Raw genomic sequence first — 16,855 nt, 5'->3', positions numbered from 1 at the left:
GGCTTCAAATATTCTGGCTAAATTTGCAAGTTACTGATTAAAAAAAAAAAAAAAAAAAAAAAAAAAAAAAAAAAAAAAAAGATGCATGAGTTTAGGCAGGAAAATGATTTTACACTGTGCTGGTTTTCAGGTTAATTTTGATTAAGTCCATATCATTAAAGGTTGCTTCATGGCAATTATTGCTGATGTTTGTAAATGTATTTATTACACTTGTACAGAAGCAGGGAAAATGAGGAGAGGGATGGAGAAAAGACCTAACTGGTTTTCACATGTTTGTAATTAAAAATTACACCTGTAACCATTTCAGCATGTCTGCAGCTCACTCAGCCTCTGCTGTGTCACTCAGAAAAACCTCCTGATTTCAGAACTTCTGCTGTTCTTTGGTTGGAAAAATAAATCTTTTCAAGAATAAAATAGAATAAAATTTATATGTATAAATATAGTATGTATCTATTATATATAAGGTATATTGGGAAGTATTTTAGTGTTCTCTAGACAATTTATTTTCTACAAATGAGTAATTAGCACCTTGCACTCCATAGGAGATACACTTTATTAAAAAAAGAATATGTGTAATTTCTTAATGTGTTCTCCCTCCCTCAGAGGTTGGTTACACCAACAGCTTCATTGAGATGCAACACTGGAAACTTGATTTTGCCTGGCATTTTTAGAATCATTTAAGTGCTGCACAGAGGAAACCCCAAAAGCTCAGGGGTCCATCTAAGGTAGGAGAGACTTGGGTGGGTTTCTTGTCTCTTGGAACAGGTGAAATATGGGATTAAACAGCAGGACTTGTAAAGAGGGACTGGGGCAGTGAGTTACAAGAGACTGTAATCTTTCTCTTTTGCTTTTAAATGAACAAACAGCCCCAGAACCCCTCTGGAAAGTAAGCAGAAAAGCAGCTGCACTTGAATTTGCATCTGTCTGTGCCAGGCCTGTCCTGTTAGAGTGACTCACAGCCAGGTGTCAGAACTGTGACAAGAGGAGCTGGCCAAGGGCAGCTGGGAGAGCCCCTGGAACACGGCACACCTCGGGAATTCCCGCCTGGAACGCTCCCGTGGCTGCGGGAGAGCAGCAAAGCCTCTTCCACGCACCACACGTGGACACGGTGAGCCCTGACCGAGAGGAGGAAGCAGCCGAGGGACGGACGGTGCAGAGGTAACGCTTTAATGGGGTCAGAGGGACCGGCGGGGCGGGAGAGACCTCGGGCCCGGGCGGGCCGGAGCAGCCCCGGCTGAGAACAACCCCGGCCCGGTGGAGTCTGGGAGCGGAGCAGTCCCGGGCCAGTGCAGCACCGGCTGAGAGCAGTCCCGGGCCGGAGAGGTCCCAGGTCCGGGGCCGCTCGGGCCCCTCCCGGCCGGGCCGTGTCAGGGCGCGGTTCCGGTGCCGGTTCCGGTGTCGGTTCGGGTCTCGGCCGAGCCCTCCGCAGGCGCAGCCTCTGTTTGCTGCTCGCGCTGTCGCCGCCGGCGCAGCCTCTCGGCGCCGGTCACCGTCATGGGGTGCAGCGGCAGGAACCCCGCCAGCCCTGCCCGGCGAGACGCGGTGAGCGCGGCACCGAGCGCGGCCCGCCCGCCCCATCCATCCCCGCTCCCCCCGGGCCTACCCAGGAGCTTCTCGGCGGGCCGGGAGAGCTGCGCGCCGCAGCCCAGCCAGTAGCGCAGCCGCTCCAGGTTGAGCCCCGCCACCTTCTCGCCGTGCGCGTTGGGCAGCGGGTCCAGGCAGCCGAGCTGCTCCAGGTACTTCCCGTCGCGGGCGCGCCGGCTGTTGGCCGCCACGATGCGGAAGAACGGGCGGTTGGTGCAGCCCCCCAGCGCGAAGCGGATCACGACGTGGCCGCCGCGGCCCCTCAGGAGGCGGCTCCCTGCGGAGAGAGCGCGGGGCGGTCACGGCCGGGCCGGGCCGGGCCCAGCGGGGCCGCTCCGGGCCCGCCGCACTCACCGAGCTGCACCATGGCGGCGGCACGGCCCGCGCGCGGCGCGCACTGATGACGTAAGCGGAAGGAAGCGGCGCGGTGGTTACTGGGAGTTTGAGTCCCTGGGGATGACGTCATTGGGCAGCCCACGTCACCGCGATTCTGCCGAGCACGGGCTCCCCAAAAAGGGAGGGCACGGCCCCAAAATACCTGGAGAGTCACAGGGATGGCGTGCGTGTGTGCAAAATACTGAAACCGCAGAGTCTGTCATTGTTATACCTATTGACAAATAACGGCGCTTTCTATAAAAATTGATTTTAAAATAATCCCCCATATCTGCTGCATCATACACAGGATTTTAGAATATAAGAGATCCAGATCTACCTTAGCCAGTGCATCTCTACCCCACGCTTTTCCTTTTCCCTACCAAACTGCCCCAGTTTCTTCAGCAGAGGGAGCTCCAGCTTTACGTTTGTCCCGCCTCGCCTTTCCAAGGATTGCCCAGAGGAGCCGGGAGCGAGTTCCTGCTTCTGGAGCCTTCCCTGGGCAGCAGCACCCACCCAGCTCTGCTGGGCACCGTTCCCTGGAGATGTGCCCCGGCCTCACCCCGACCTGACAAAGGTGCCCTGAGGGGAGTTAAGGCCTGAAGGATGAAGCTGCTGAGGAGGAGAATTCCAGGGCTGCGCGGCGCTCTGCTCCCCCTGCAGACTGCGAGCAGGTGAGGGACAGGCAGGGGACGCTGCTGGAGGTGGCTCCAGGTTCATCCCTGCTTTGCCAAGTCCCTCTCCTGGCTGTCAATCCCAGCACAAACCGGTACCTGCACCCTGTGCACATCCCCTTCCCTTCCCTCCATCCCCTCCCGTTTCAGGATGCTCAGCTGCCTCAGCCCCACCTGCAGGACGATGTCGGCCCCTCTGTGGCTCCCGATGGTCCTGGTGGAAACACTTGAGTGCCTTGGAAAGGCTTCCCAAGAAACCAACTTCTCCTTCAGGAACCTCCCACCCAACACAGCCTGAGCCACGAGTGGCTCAACCAACTCAAGCACCAGAATTGCACAAAATGACCCCAAAAGCAGCCGTGTCCCAGCTGGCAGGGTGGCTGCAGTAGCCTTGGAAACCTTGGCCATGCTGCTGCCTGCCTGGCTCAGCTTCTCCTCTTTGCTGTGTTCACTTCAGGGTTTTCCTCTTCTTTTCCCAAGCAACAATCCTGGCAGCACAACACAGATCCATGCTGGAGGTGGGGATGCTCATGGAGCAGCATCTGCTGGTGGACCAGAAACCTTGGGAAGGGCCAACCATGCACGAGTCCACAACACACACAGTGTAAAAAACACACACAAAATGTAAAAAACACACACAAAATGTACACAACACACACAAAATGTACACAACACACACACACACAATGTAAAAAACACACACAAAATGTACACAACACACACACACAATGTACACCACACACAAGGTACAAAGCACACAGCAAACACAACATACAAAACATTTATTCAGACCAGGCTGCCTGCACAGGATGCTCAGCAGTGGTTCCAGCCCTGGCTCTGGCACTCCCAGCCCCCCAGAGTCACCCCCTGCCTCGAATGGAGCACAGGACACAGCAGGGCAAGCAGCAAGGCAGGAGATCCATCCTGTCCCCTTCCAGAGATCCATCCTGTCCCCTTCCAGAGATCCATTCCCATCCTCTCCCCTTTCAGAGATCCATCCTCTCCCCTTTCAGGGATCCATCCTCTCCCCTTTCAGCTGCTCCCCAGCAGAGACCTTGGCAGGAGTCAGGGCTGGCCCTGGGCCACCAGCCCAGCCCAGCTGGGAGCCAGGGAGAGCCCTGGTGCTTCTCTGGCAATGTGCTTCCCCTTCCTCAGAAAGAAAAGACATCCAAAAAAGGAAACATTTCACTTTTCCACTTGGAAAATCCTTCTGCAACATCAGTTTGGTGGCTTGGAAAAGTCTTGCAGGAAGAGAGGGGGAGAGGAGATGAGGGATGCACTGGGTGGTCTCATTTCAAACACCACAAGTGACACTTTTGGCATGTCCAGCCTTCATTTACTTCACAGCAGCAGAATTGTGGTGTTCAGGTTTCTTTCCCCACAGTCCCAGGGAAAAGGAGTCCCATCCTTGTGCCACAGCACGTCCTGCACGTGGCAGCTTCCAGGCAGCCCTGGCTGCTGCTGCCCCCACACACCAACCCCCTCTGGGCACGGTGGGTTTTAAAAAACCCTCAACCAAGCAGCATCACAGATTCCTCTATTTTTTTTTAAGGCATTTGCTGGCCCACTGGCATTTTCTCCTGGATCTCCTCATACTTGGGCGGAGGGGTGAGGGGCTCAATGGTGATGGGGACGCTGCTGTTGCCCTGTGCCAGGTTGAGCCGGATGTCCTTGAGGTGCAGCTTCTCGGACTTGATCCTGCGCACCTTGAGGGGCTTGAGGCGCTTGCTGAGGCGGGAGCTGTGGCGGCTGGGCGGCCGCTCCGGGCCGGGCTCCGCGCCCGCCGCCCCCGGCGCCGCCCCGCCCTCCTCCAGCCCCGCCAGCGACTCGTACGAGGGCAGGGACACGCTGAGCCTGGCGCTCCTGTCCGAGTCTCGGGGCTCCGAGTAGCCCGTGTTCATCACCTCCTCGTAGCTGGGCACGTAGTATTGCGAGGAGACGTCTTCATCCTCTTCTTGGCTGGAGGGGAAAGAGTTAAGTGTGGGTAGCACAGCTTGGTTTGGGAAGGGGATGGAGAGGGAAGAATAAAACCACCCCACCCCACCAGAAATAGTTTTTGCCCTTCTCCATTATGTGCCAGTTTCCTTTTGCTTGACAGAATAAATAGTGACCCCACCTAAGTTCAGACAGATTTTATTTCCTTGTGACTTATGGCCATATTTGATCATCACTTTCTCTGCCCACAGACCCTTTTCTATTGCCCAGCAGTGATTTCTTCCCTCAAGAGAACATCAGTTTCTCTCCTCTCCTCCACTCACAAAAATCAGTCAAAATACATTAGAAAAGGACATCACCCCTCTGTCTTTTTCATTCTGATGTATAATGGGTTGGGTACCTCAGGTTTTTCTGCAAAGAGATCCAACTCTATGTCACCATCTATGCACAGGTACCTGCACACAATACTTGCCATTTCTGTGGCATTCTGAACTTAACTTTCCAATTAAACATAAAAAATCCATTTTCTCCGAGGATCTGCAGACCCTGACCAGAGCCAGCAGAGCCATTGTCCCCTCCTGTCCCCCTGCATCCCACACAGCCTCAGTGCTCCCCTGCCTCCCTCTCCCTGCACAGGGAGCCCTTCCCCTGTGCCTGTGTTTGTCCTGCTGTGGCAGCAGCCTTTGCTCTGCCCCACAGAACTCCCTGAGCAAACAGCTGAGCCCTGCAGACTTTCACCAGGTCTGAACTCCAAGGCTCTTTGGCACCTTGGCTGCACCCAGCCAGGCAGAGCCAGCCCCTCTCCTGCATCACGAGTTAGGTCTGGGTAGCACAGCTTCATTTGGGAAGGGGATGGAGAGGGAAGAATGAAACCACCCCACCCCACTAGAAACAGCTTTTGCCCTTCTCCCTTATGTGCCATCTGGCTGTGTCACCCAGGATCCTGCTCAGATTCCCTCAGCTCACTCCTGTGTGCCAGCCCAGCCAGCAGTGGCACCTCTCGAGTGCTGCCCTGGCCTCAGCTCTGCCCAGACCCCACCTCACACACCGACAGGGCTCCCTCCCACTCACAGCTGCACAAATGCATCTCCAGGACACACCAAAACCCTCAACTATGGTCTGTGCTTCCTTATCTCAGCACGTGCTGCCTTCCTCCAATGTCGCTGTAGGACACGAAAGAACACAAGCTCACATTGCTGCTCTCAAGGTGAAGAAAAAGGGAAGTTTATTTTCTGACTCCAACATTTATAGTTTTCTAAGAGTGTGTTGTGGGGTGACAGCCTTTGTCCCAATATTGTGTGTTGTGTCTGGCAGCTGTGCCTTTTCTCTCTTCCCCCCCACCCCGGCCGTCTTGCTGCGGCGGGGAAGAGAGGAGGGAGTGTGACCGGGCACTTTTGGCTTTTGGCTGCTTGGCTTGGCTTGGCTTGGCTTGGCTTGGCTAGCTGCTTGCTTTCTGCTTTCTGCACTGTTTTTTTTCTTTTCTTTCGTTCCCTCTTTTCTTACCCTCCCCTGAAGATACTGGACCGGCTCCGGACCTGACCTGAGACGTCCAGGACCCACCCCGGAGTTTGCGAGAGAAGCTCAGCGCCCTCCACAACACTGCCTGGTTTCTTTTCTTTTCTTGTGTTGGGCAGTGTTCTTTTGTTACTTGTCAATAAATAGGTTTTGTTTTCCACTTTGCTCCTCCGAGAAATTCCTTCCCAAACCCGGTGTTGGGGGAGGGGTGGTTGGAGGTTTGTTTTGGGGGGGCTCCCTCTTGGAGATTTCCCCTAATTTGTCCTAAACCAGGACAGAGTGACAGTGCCACTTCTCCAATGACACTGGACAAACCAACAGTCTATCAACTTTCTCTTCTTCTATAAAAGAATGCAAAACAATGAGTTATTTACAGCAAGGGTGTGAGGAAGTTCACTACAAGAACATCAACATCAGAAGGCTTAGAAAATCTTAGAAAAATCTTAAAAAATCAGAGTGACACTCCAGATCCTCCTGAGTGACAACATCCCTCGGCTTCACTGCCACCCTTTGTCCCCCACGCCCTGCTCACCTGTCCTCCTGCTGCGAGGGCTCCGTGGACGCCTGGCGCTGCACGTGGCCGACGGGGAGCTCCTGGCTCTGGCGCTTCCTGTCGCGCACGCTGAGGCACAGCGAGAGCAGCAGCAGCAGCAGCCCCGCGCCCACCAGCACGTAGGCCACCGAGAAGGTTTTGCTCCTGAGGACGCCGCCGGAGCCGCGCTCGGGTTTGCTGCTGTTGCCGCCGGGTTTGTCGGGGGGCCCGAAGCCGGGCACCAGGTTCCACACGGCCATGATGATGCCCAGCACCAGCATGCCCAGCCCGATGGCCGTCAGGGCGTAGTGGGAGCCGTTGGCCCGGGACTGGGCCATGGCTGCGGGGCGCTGCGGCCTCGGCGCTGTCACCGCATGGCTCGGGGCGCGGCGGCTGCGGCCCTGCTGGCATCAGAGCTCTGGGGACACGGGGAGAAACCAAAACAGGGCGTGACTCCATCACCACTCCAGCACCAACAGCCCTCATGGCAGAACTCGCTATTGCAATGGCACTTTCCAGCTGATCTGCCTTCACGATTATCCCAACGGGACCCACAGTCCTACTCACTGCCTCACACACCCCATACATGCTCATAATGACACAACAAGGCGCTCTCCCGTCCCACATCACCTCAGTCCAAAACTCCTCCACACACAGCAAAGGCTCTGCAGCCACCACAGCACCAGTTTATTCACTGGAATCTCAAGCTGATCCTCTCTAGTATCATCCTAAGCATTAAGGAGCTATGAGCCAGCATGTCACAGACATCTTTTATGAAAAATCATTTCCTTAGGATTTTTCCTCCTGAGAAGCTGAAAGGCCTCAGGAACAAAATGTAAACATTGATTATCTGCTGCTGTGGAATGCAACAGGTGCATCTGTGATTGGCCCATGTTGGATGTTTCTAATTAATGGCCAATCCCAGTGAGCTGGCTCAGACTTTCTGTCTGAGACACAAGCCTTTGTTATTCATTCTTTCTTTTTCTATTCTTAGCTAACCTTCTGATGAAATATTTTCTTCTATTCTTTTAGTATAGTTTTAATATAATATATATCATAAAATAATAAATCAGCCTTCTGAAGCATGGAGTCAGATCCTCGTCCCTTCCCTCTCCCTCGCACCCCTGTGAACGTGGTCACACCAGCATTTGCCTTTTAAGCTAAAGAAAGAGGCCTCTCCCCCTCCTTAATGGTGTGCCTCAACTAAACCCAGCCCCTGGTTTTTTATCATGCTCACTTCATGATTTACCTTCTCCTTAATCATCCCATCTAAACTCCTGTCATTGGTATTGATAAACCCCCATCTAACAAACCACCCACCACCCCAAGCACCACTCCCTGAACCTGAGCATCTCACAAATCTCAATCATCTCTCCTCAAGCTGAGGAGTTCATGGCAGGATAGAAGCAGGGTAGATCCTTCCTGGATCCTTCCTCATCCCCATCCTTTACTACTTTCTCAGCTGTAATATCCACCAACCTTTGAAAGCAATCCAATCACTGATGTTTGCTAAGGGCTTAGGTTGCCTGTCCTTAGGAGTGTGATAACTGACAGCTTCACAGCACCAAAAAAAGGCCATGGAAATCGATTTCAAGAGCTGTTGTCAATACAAACCAGCCTGGAAATGCTCAGAAACACCCCTCTAGCTGAGCAGCTTCTCCTCTCCCCATGTCTGGAGGGAGCAGGGCTCCTCACAGCGCTGGCTGCCTGCCCAGAGAACAGAAACCAAAACTGCCTCCCTCCCATCCAGCTCGACCCCGTGGCTTCCCCTGGCTGCTGCTGGGATGGAGAGCCCTTGGTAGGGCCCAGGCTCCCTCCAGGCTGGCTCTCACCCTCCCTGGAGCAGCACCCCCAGCTGCATCCCTCAGGGATGTCGAGCAGAACACTCCCAACCAGCCAGGCCACGGGTGGGAACCCCCCCTCCGACTGTTCTCCAAGTCACCAGTCACAAATGTGCTCCATCTCCAAAAATAAACACACAGAGCCACATTTCCTGCCTGCTTGCCTCCCCGGCCTCTGGTCCAGTGACCCATGGGTGGGCAGCTTGCATCCTCCCAGCAGAGCTGCCCCATCTCCAGCCCAGTGAGCCCTGCAGGTTTGTGGATGTGTCAGGGATCTCTCCTTCCCCTCCTGGGCTCTTTATGCCAGGTTGGGCTGGAGGGGCTGTGCTCTGTGCTGTCAGTGGTGCTACATCCACACCCCCCTCACACCCTTCAGCTCAACCCTCCCGAGCTCAGAAGTTTCATGTTTGCTTGTTTAGCTTGAGTGCACGCCCAGTTTGCAGGGTCAAGGGCCAGGATAGAACAGAACACAAGGGAGTGCAGCAGGAAAAGACTCGCACGCCAGCCTGGGGAGGAGGAACCTGCAGAGGAACCTCCCTGCACTGCCTGTGCCCCAGCACCTGGGGACACTCAGGGGGTGTCCCAGCCCCTCTGCACACAGCCCTGGCCCCACAGGGCTCTGGGCAGGGTAAGGTGTTGTTCCCCGTGGTTTTTTGGGGTTCTGGGACACCCAGGAGCTGCTGATCCCAGCGCAGTGGGAGCTGCCACAGGCAGGCAGGGACAAGCCCATCATTCCCTGCCTTGCCAGCTCCAGCACAGGTTCCTGTTCTCTGTGCTCCTGGGGGAAGGAACCCACTGAGCCCAGCTTTAATTCCATCCCAGTGAGCAGCTGCTGAGGATGTGGAAAGCACCCACAATGTGCTCACCTGCATCCCCAGAGCCATCCTCCCACCCAAACACTTCCAAGCCTGCCACTGGTGGTACCAGCACTGCCCTCTGCTCTCCCACACAAAGGTTTTGCTCTCTGCTTGAGCCCTGTGGAGTTTTCTCTCACCTGATGATCCAGCTGAGCTCCCATCCTTGCCACAAACACATCAGCCAGCCAAGACTTCACTTGAGAACAGCTGCGATGGCCTCGGGGCAGGAGATTTGCACTGCACCCAGGGTGGGCACAGAGCACACACAGGGCTGGTCACATCCACCCATGGGATCCAAACCTCTGCTCACCCCTCTGTGCCTCCCCTCAGGCACCCCAGCCCTGGAAATGGGCAGGATTTCAGCTCCTACGTCACCCCTGTGCCTGAAGTTTTTTACAGATCCATTGCAGTGCTACCCATCAGGCCAGCAATCAGATTAAAGAGGAGACTTGCTATTCCAGTCTGTTTCTCCATTGAATTAGCTGCTCTCCTGCTTCCCAGAGCCCTTCCTATCTCTGCTCCAGCAGTGCCCTGACGTCAGGATCCCGGCAAGGAGCTGCTGCTGCCTCTGCTCAGCCCCAGCACTGCCTGGAACCTCATCCCAGCACCACAGAATGGTTTGGGGTGGAGGGACCTTAAAGCTCAATTTATCCCACCCCCTGCCATGGGCAAGGACAGCTTCCACTATCCCAGACTGCTCCAAGCTCCATCCAACCTGGCCTTGAACACTCCTGTGGATGGGGCAGCCACAGCTTCTCTGGGCACCCTGTGCCAGGTCACAGGAGAGAATTTCTTCCTAAATATCCAGTCCAAATTATCCCTCTGACTTTAAAATCATCTCCCCTTGTCCTTTCACAGCAGGCCCTGTAAAAAGTTTGTGCCCACATCAGGTGGGCGAGGAGTGATGCCTGAGTTTCTCAGCCCCTAGACCTCCCTTCCTTTCCCTGCAAACCAGACCCCTCCTGTTCCCTGCCCTGGCAATGATTTACACCAGGATCTCCAAACCATTAAACTCCTGCAGGCACCCACACCTCCTCCGGGCTTCCCGCACCTCTGCCCTACTCCTGCAGCTCCGGAGCCTTCCGGGATGCTCTTGCGACATCTCCCCGTGTTAACCGGGCACGGGGAGGCTCGGGAGAAGCCCGTTCTCAGCACCACACGACCCCAAGGCTTTGGCACGGCTGCCAGGCGGAGCAGCAGCAGGAACAGCTTCCCTCGGCGGGACACAGACCCCCGGCAGGCTCAGCCCGGATCCATTCCCCACCCCGGTGTCCCGGGAGGAGCTGCGGCCCCGCGGGTGCCTCAGGAGGAAGCCCGACACCCCCTGCTGCCCTGACAGCGCCCGCGCTCCTCTGCCCTCCGCAACCTTTGGATCTTTCCCTGCCATGACATCACCGTCCCACTCACGCTCCAGCAGCAGCACCTTTGTCACGGGATCCCGGCAGGGGAGGCTGCAGCCCAGGGCACAGGGCAGCCCCGATGCGCTCACCAGACACGGGATGAGCTCCAGGGCTTCCTCACCCCCCGGAGAGACACAGCCCCTCAGAGCCGCCTCCAAAAACCAGGCTGTGACTGCACCGCCAGTCACACAACTCACGTTCTGGAAAATTGTGGGGGGAAATGAACCCGTTCTCCAACCATCCAAAGATTCCAGTCTCCTCTCTGTTAGATTACAAGGCTCTCCCTTCATCTTCATGCTTGCACCCAGAGAGCCTGCTCATTAACCTCCTTCCCTGCTAATTGCTGGCCAGGCACATCCCCAGGAGCTTTTCCTGCAATGGCCACAGCCTCGTGTGTGACACAGGGGCTCAACCCACCAGGGACACAAAACTCCACGTGGGGCTCTAAAAAGCAGCAGGTCAGGACTTGGGAGGTATTTCCACAGAGTCCCAGAATGTTTGGGTTTGGAAGGGATCTTAAAGACCATCTGCTTCCAGTTCCCTGCCATGGTTTCTCTCTTTTTGTCCCTCCTTGCTCTGCCCCAGGAGCAGGGGTGTTTCTGGCCAGCTGCAGCCCAGGGATGCAGGGGATGGCCAGAGAAACCCAGCTGAGTCACACAAAGAAGCACTGCTGCTGATTTAGCCCATTTCTGATCTTTTGGATGAATCCCAGCCCATTTCAGAGCATCCCACCAGGGAATAGGGATCTGCAGGGACAGCCCCACACAGACTATCAGGGCTTTCCCATGTTTTGCTTACACGTCCTGCCTGGAGCACAAAAGAACACATCCACATCTCCATTGCCCACAGCATTCCCCACAGACACTTAACAGTTATTTTACACTCTTTCTTAAATTTAATTTTTAACAACCCCTTGTAGGGAACAGTGATGTTTTCCTCAAACCTTGCCCAAGGCTCTCCCACTGCAGAGGGAGCCCAGGGCCCCCAGCTCTGGCAGTTCCTGCAGAACAAGGGCAAAGCCCATTGCCAGGCTCAGAGTGCTGCAATCCACCCAGCTGGCCGTGGCCTCCACAGCAGAACAACAGCGACCCACAAACCCCCATTTCCCCAAAGCTGTGCCTGGCCATTCCCAAGCCATGTGCACCTCTCTGGGAATTGTGGGCACAGCTGCCAGGGGTTTCTGAGGTGGCACAGATCACACAGGGCACAGTAGCCAAACTGCAGAGCTGCAGTCAGGGCTGTGCAGCAGCCACCACCTCGGCCTTTGGCACTGAGATACAGGAAACCTCCCTCCACACTGCTGCTGCCCATGATTCCATTATTTCCATCCAGTGGCAGTGCACAGGGACAGGGACAGGGACAGGGAGTCCTTGCACGTCTGTGTTTCAGGACGTTGCCATTTGTTCTGGGGACAATGCTGCCGTGGGCAGCCAGGCCACGCTGGCACCGCTCTGGGCAGGTCAGAGAGCCCTGGCTGGGTCCTGGCTGCTGTGCAAACACTGTCCTGGGGCTCTCCCTGCTCCAGCCTCTGGGAACTACTGCCACACTAATGCTGCCAGCCCTGCTAAACCAGGCAGGGGGGCTTGGGGTGATGCCTGAGGTTTTTAGCTTTTAATATCTTTCATATTTTTCATATATTTAATATTTTCCATATACTTCCACCACTTGTAGCTTTGTAGGTTGTTAATGCACAGCTGAAACTCCCAGTTCTTTTCCTATCTTTCCTCTCTACATTTAGGAACAATGAGCTAACCTTAGATACACTTTCCCAAAATACTGTTTAGTCTTATTCCAAGGAGAGAATCGTCCACAAGGATGTCCTGTTTTCCAAACAGAGTCTGGACCAGACAAAACAAAAGTGGAGCAAAAAAAAGCCTCTGGACTGCTTCCAGTGTGGCAGGACCCTGGAATTATTAGCTAACCAACTAACCTTTTAATTGGAGAGTATATGATAAGTATACTAATCGACTAACCTTATAAAAATTGTAGAATTACTATACCACGTGTGATTTTTGCCATATTGTGTACCTGAAAGTAAAAGTTTGCTTTTGCATCCACTCTGATGTTGTTGGGAAGATCTGTTCTATTTTCCAGGCAACAGGGCTGCTCCCCTCTCTCCAGGGAGCTGAATTCCTTGTGCACCTAGGCCTGGGAAAATCCCAGCACTCCTTCCTGCTTTCCTTTGGACGCCACTCTGCATCCCTGAGTTTGGAATTTTATTTTTATTTTTTAAATTCTAATCTGCTGTTTCAGCTGAGATAAAGCCATTCCTCCACAGCCTCCCCCTGGTTTTTGTTGTGGGACCTCTCCCCAGATAACACCCGGACAAACACACCCAGAGCCTTCCAGCATGGGCAGGCATTATCCACCTGCCCTTCTGACGTCCTCCAAAGGGGAAGCAGCATTCCTGCCTCCTCCCAGCCCCTCTGGAGTGCTTTAAGCACCTCTGGAACCCCTGGATGATTATCCCCCCTTCCTGCAAGCCACCAACCTGTCACTTCTCACTGGCTGCCATCAGCCTCACCAGCACCGCCGTCCTCATCCTCTGCCTGGATGTCCAGCAATGTGTTTTTCCCCAGCACAGCATCACCTCTCCCCGTGCTTCTCCAAGCAAAGAAAACCCACAGTGGACAGTCAAGGAGCTCCCAGGGGAGGTAGGGAGTGAGCAGGCATGCTGGAGGGCACAGCCAGCCTGGGGACAGGGAGCAGCCAAGCGACACGGGGCAGCCAGGCTCAGGGCAGCCGTGTTCCGCAAGGTGGGCACAGGTATTTCCATACGGAGGGAGCTTTGCTGGGGTTTGCATCGCTCCAAGCCACCTGCACCGCTCACACAGGGTATTTAGCTGCTTTACAGAGCCCTGACATCAGTTTCTGCCTGTGAAATACACTGGGAATGAGAAAAGCTGGGGGAGGCAGACACATAGCTGGGCTGCTGGAGGGATCCCTCCTCCCAGGCTCCAGACAGCCCTGCCCAGCCCCGGCCCTCTGGCATCTCCTACAGCACTGCCACGGCGCCAGGCACTGGCACTCAGCTCTCTCCGGGGCACCGGTGGCCAAACATTCCTCCTTCCCAAGGCTTTTCCAGCCCGTGTAATTACACAGCTAAAATCAAAGGTGTTTCACATACTTCCGAGTCACCCGAGTCCAGGGCTGGGCTCACTAGCCCCACACCCACATGTTCTTCGCTGACACCTGGGGGGTTTTCCCTTTCTGCCTCTCACGCCAGGACATCCAGGGCTGTGGACAGTTGGATTTGTTGTAGAGGGATGTGTTGTGCCAGCATCCCACCTGGCAGTGGTCTAGGTTTGCTCCAGAGAGGCTTTAAGGAGCTGCAAAGCCAGGACCACACCTCCAGGTGCAGCTTCACCTTACCAAGCTCCGTTTACCACACAGAGCCAAGAGTGACCCACCTCACACAGGACAAGCTCATGGAGCTGCTGGATTCTGCTCAAGCATCCACACTTCCCAACAAAACCAGCTATACTGTGCTCAGTGATGCACATCCCCACCAAAAATCCAAAAATCCAACACCAACATCAGCAGGCAACCACTCTGGACACGCTCGAGATACACCTGCGGGTTTGCCGAGCCCCTCAAAGCACCAGGCCGTTCCTCTGTAGGCGGCAATGGCACCACAGGAAAGGCCGAGCCCCGGCGCTGGGCTCACGGACCGCCCGCCCCGACCTGACCTGAGGGAATGTCCTTCTCCTTGGCTTTGTTTGCTCTCCCGACAGCCTGGCTCGCACACGGCTCCTGCACCTTCCCGGGGACGGGCATGGCCACCGCGGGCTGGGCATCCGTGTGCCGCTCCTGTGGGCACCGGCCCGCGTTCGGCGAGGGCATTCCCTGGCGCCCTCCCTGCTGCTGATCCTCCCTCAGAGTGCCACTGAAGGGTCCCCAAACCACAGCCACTCTCCCCCACTCTCAGCACGGCCAGCCCGGTGCCTGTAAGGGCTGACGAGGTGTCCCAAGCCCAGGTGTCCCCAAGGGTGACCCCATGGCCCCGCCGCTCCCCACACGGCGCCGCTCCCGCTCCCTCACGCGTGTCCCCGCTCTGGGGGCGTTTGCTCCCGCTGTGAGGGGTGTTCCTGCTTTGAGGGTGTTTGCTCCTGAGGGGTGTTTGCTCCTGCTTTGAGGAGTGTTTGCTGCTGCTTTGAGGAGTGTTTCCCCCGCTTTGCAGGGGTTTTCCCGGGCTTTGGAAGTGACTCCAGCTCAGCCCGAGCCGGACTCGGCTCCGACTCCCCTCTAGTCCCGTGCCCGTTCCCGGTCCCGTTCCCGTTGGGACTGAGCCCGGCCCGCCCCGTTCCCAGAACTCCTAAAGCTCCCCGAACACAGGGTCCCGTCCCCTCCCGGCTCCCCCGGCCCCACGTACCTCCGGCAGCGGCTGCGGTGGGTCCGGCGGGGCCGCTCCGCCCTCCCCAGCCCGGCCTCCGGGGCGGCGCTTCCCGGGACCGGCCCCGCCGCTCCCGCCCCGGGCACCGGGCTCTGTTCCGGGAAGCAGCGGAGGGGCGGAACCGAGACTTCCAAAAGCTGTAGGGAGACTCCCACAAACCGCCAGGGAGACCCCCAGAAGCAGGCGTGGGTCACACTGGGGATGCCGATCGGGTCATCCCCTCCGAGCACTTGCAGCCCCTGCTTGATGCATCACAGCCCCGCATCGCTGCTTTCAAAGGATCCCGGAATGGTTTGGGTTGGAAAAGACCTTAAAGCCCATCCGTGCCATGTCCAGGGACACCTTCCACTATCCCAGGTTGCTCCACACCTCATCCAACCTGGCCTTGGACACTTTTGGGGATGGGGCAGCCACAGCTTCTCTGGGCAACCCGAGCTAGGGCCTCACCATCATCCCACAGAAAAAAACTATTCCCAACGCCTAATGAAAGTTTTAGTTTTTATTCTACAGTTTAAAACCCACCTCGCAATGGACCTGCTTTGTAAAACTCTTGTAGCAATGAGGGGAGCTTTCCACAGTTCCAAGCTTTGTTTGCAGAAGCCCCATTTTGATGAACTCCAATCACTCAGGCTCATCACTGCATTCAACAGAGCAGAGCCAAGCTTGCACTACAGGGAAAGCGCTTTTTGCCAGTGTGCTGCCCTGTATAAACATTCCCAGTTAACCATTTGTGTGCTGGGAAGAGCTGTTTTAGGCACAGCCCTCCCCATGGCTCCTGGCCACACGCCTTGGCCTCACAGCCAGACATTCCCTGGGTTTCCAGACTGAGCCACGGGGAGCAGAGCTGGGCTCTGGCAAAACTCAGTGCAACCAATGTCGTGTCCAGTGTCACCTCTCCTTGGCTGCCATCCCAGCAGCAATGAGGATGTGTTTTTCCAGGCTCTTCTCACACCCAGCTGTAATAATAAACACCACCAAGGACTCAGATCCTGTTAGAGATGATACTCAGGGTGGGTTTTTTCCTGATCCAAGCAAAAAAAAATGCATCACTATGCTGCAGGACCAGCCACTGCAGTTTTTCCTGTCCCTTAAGCTCTGTGAGACCTTGTGGAGGCAAAAGGCATCGTGAACCAAATGAAACTTGTCACATCACCTGGCGTGACTCAGCTCCACAGCCCTGCCTTGGGGCCACTGGTGTTCAGGATGCTTGGGAAAGCCCCGCTGCTTCCCTGCATCTCTCCCTATCTGCACAATCCCACATGGAGCTGATGGTATTTTCCACTGACTCACCTGCCCGTGATACCTCCCCGCTCTAATCAAAGGGCAATTCCAGGAGCTGTGCTATAAAAAGAAATAATTATTAAACATAACTGCATTTTTTTTCCCCTTGGATGGATTGTTTTGCATTTTTCCGCTTGGCCCCTGGCTCAGGCAAATTCGCCCTACTTCAGGTGGATTTCTCCCTCTCCTTCTCCACCTTCCTGTGTCAAACACAAACCCGACATCCCAAGCAGCTCTGGCAGCCAGGAGACACAAGAGGGAATTGTTTTCTCTGTAGGAAAGGGGGGGAACATGGACATCACACAGTGACTGTCACCAATCCGGCGCAGGGAGGGCTCCTGCCCGAGCCTGGTCACCCCCCTGCAGAGGCCCTGGGGACCGTGAGCACAGAGGGGACATTCATAACCTGGTTCCTCAGGTTCCCACTCCACAAAGCTGAATATTGGCCAGGAATGGGCTTTTCAGTGGCAC

General features: G+C 55.5%; 2 protein-coding genes across 2 annotated transcripts; both read right to left on the bottom strand.

The window, feature by feature from the left end:
• Positions 1-55: 55 nt before the first annotated feature.
• Positions 56-1,987, bottom strand: MRPS16 (mitochondrial ribosomal protein S16). Its single transcript, XM_058039289.1, has 3 exons — positions 1,939-1,987; positions 1,604-1,861; positions 56-1,525 (listed from the first exon to the last, which is right to left on the bottom strand). Exons 1-3 carry the CDS (start codon positions 1,949-1,951, stop codon positions 1,368-1,370), a joined length of 429 nt encoding a protein of 142 aa, XP_057895272.1. The 5' UTR covers positions 1,952-1,987; the 3' UTR covers positions 56-1,367.
• Positions 1,988-3,420: 1,433 nt separating this feature from the next.
• Positions 3,421-15,113, bottom strand: TMEM51 (transmembrane protein 51). Its single transcript, XM_058039417.1, has 3 exons — positions 15,083-15,113; positions 6,613-7,030; positions 3,421-4,589 (listed from the first exon to the last, which is right to left on the bottom strand). Exons 2-3 carry the CDS (start codon positions 6,948-6,950, stop codon positions 4,178-4,180), a joined length of 750 nt encoding a protein of 249 aa, XP_057895400.1. The 5' UTR covers positions 6,951-7,030; positions 15,083-15,113; the 3' UTR covers positions 3,421-4,177.
• Between the last annotated feature and the right edge of the window lie 1,742 nt (positions 15,114-16,855).

This window comes from Melospiza georgiana, chromosome 22, assembly GCF_028018845.1.
Source record: "Melospiza georgiana isolate bMelGeo1 chromosome 22, bMelGeo1.pri, whole genome shotgun sequence".
In the NCBI taxonomy this organism is placed as follows: Eukaryota; Metazoa; Chordata; class Aves; order Passeriformes; family Passerellidae; genus Melospiza; species Melospiza georgiana.
Note: the sequence above shows the minus strand (reverse complement) of the source record. Positions and strands in the feature narration are given on the sequence as shown.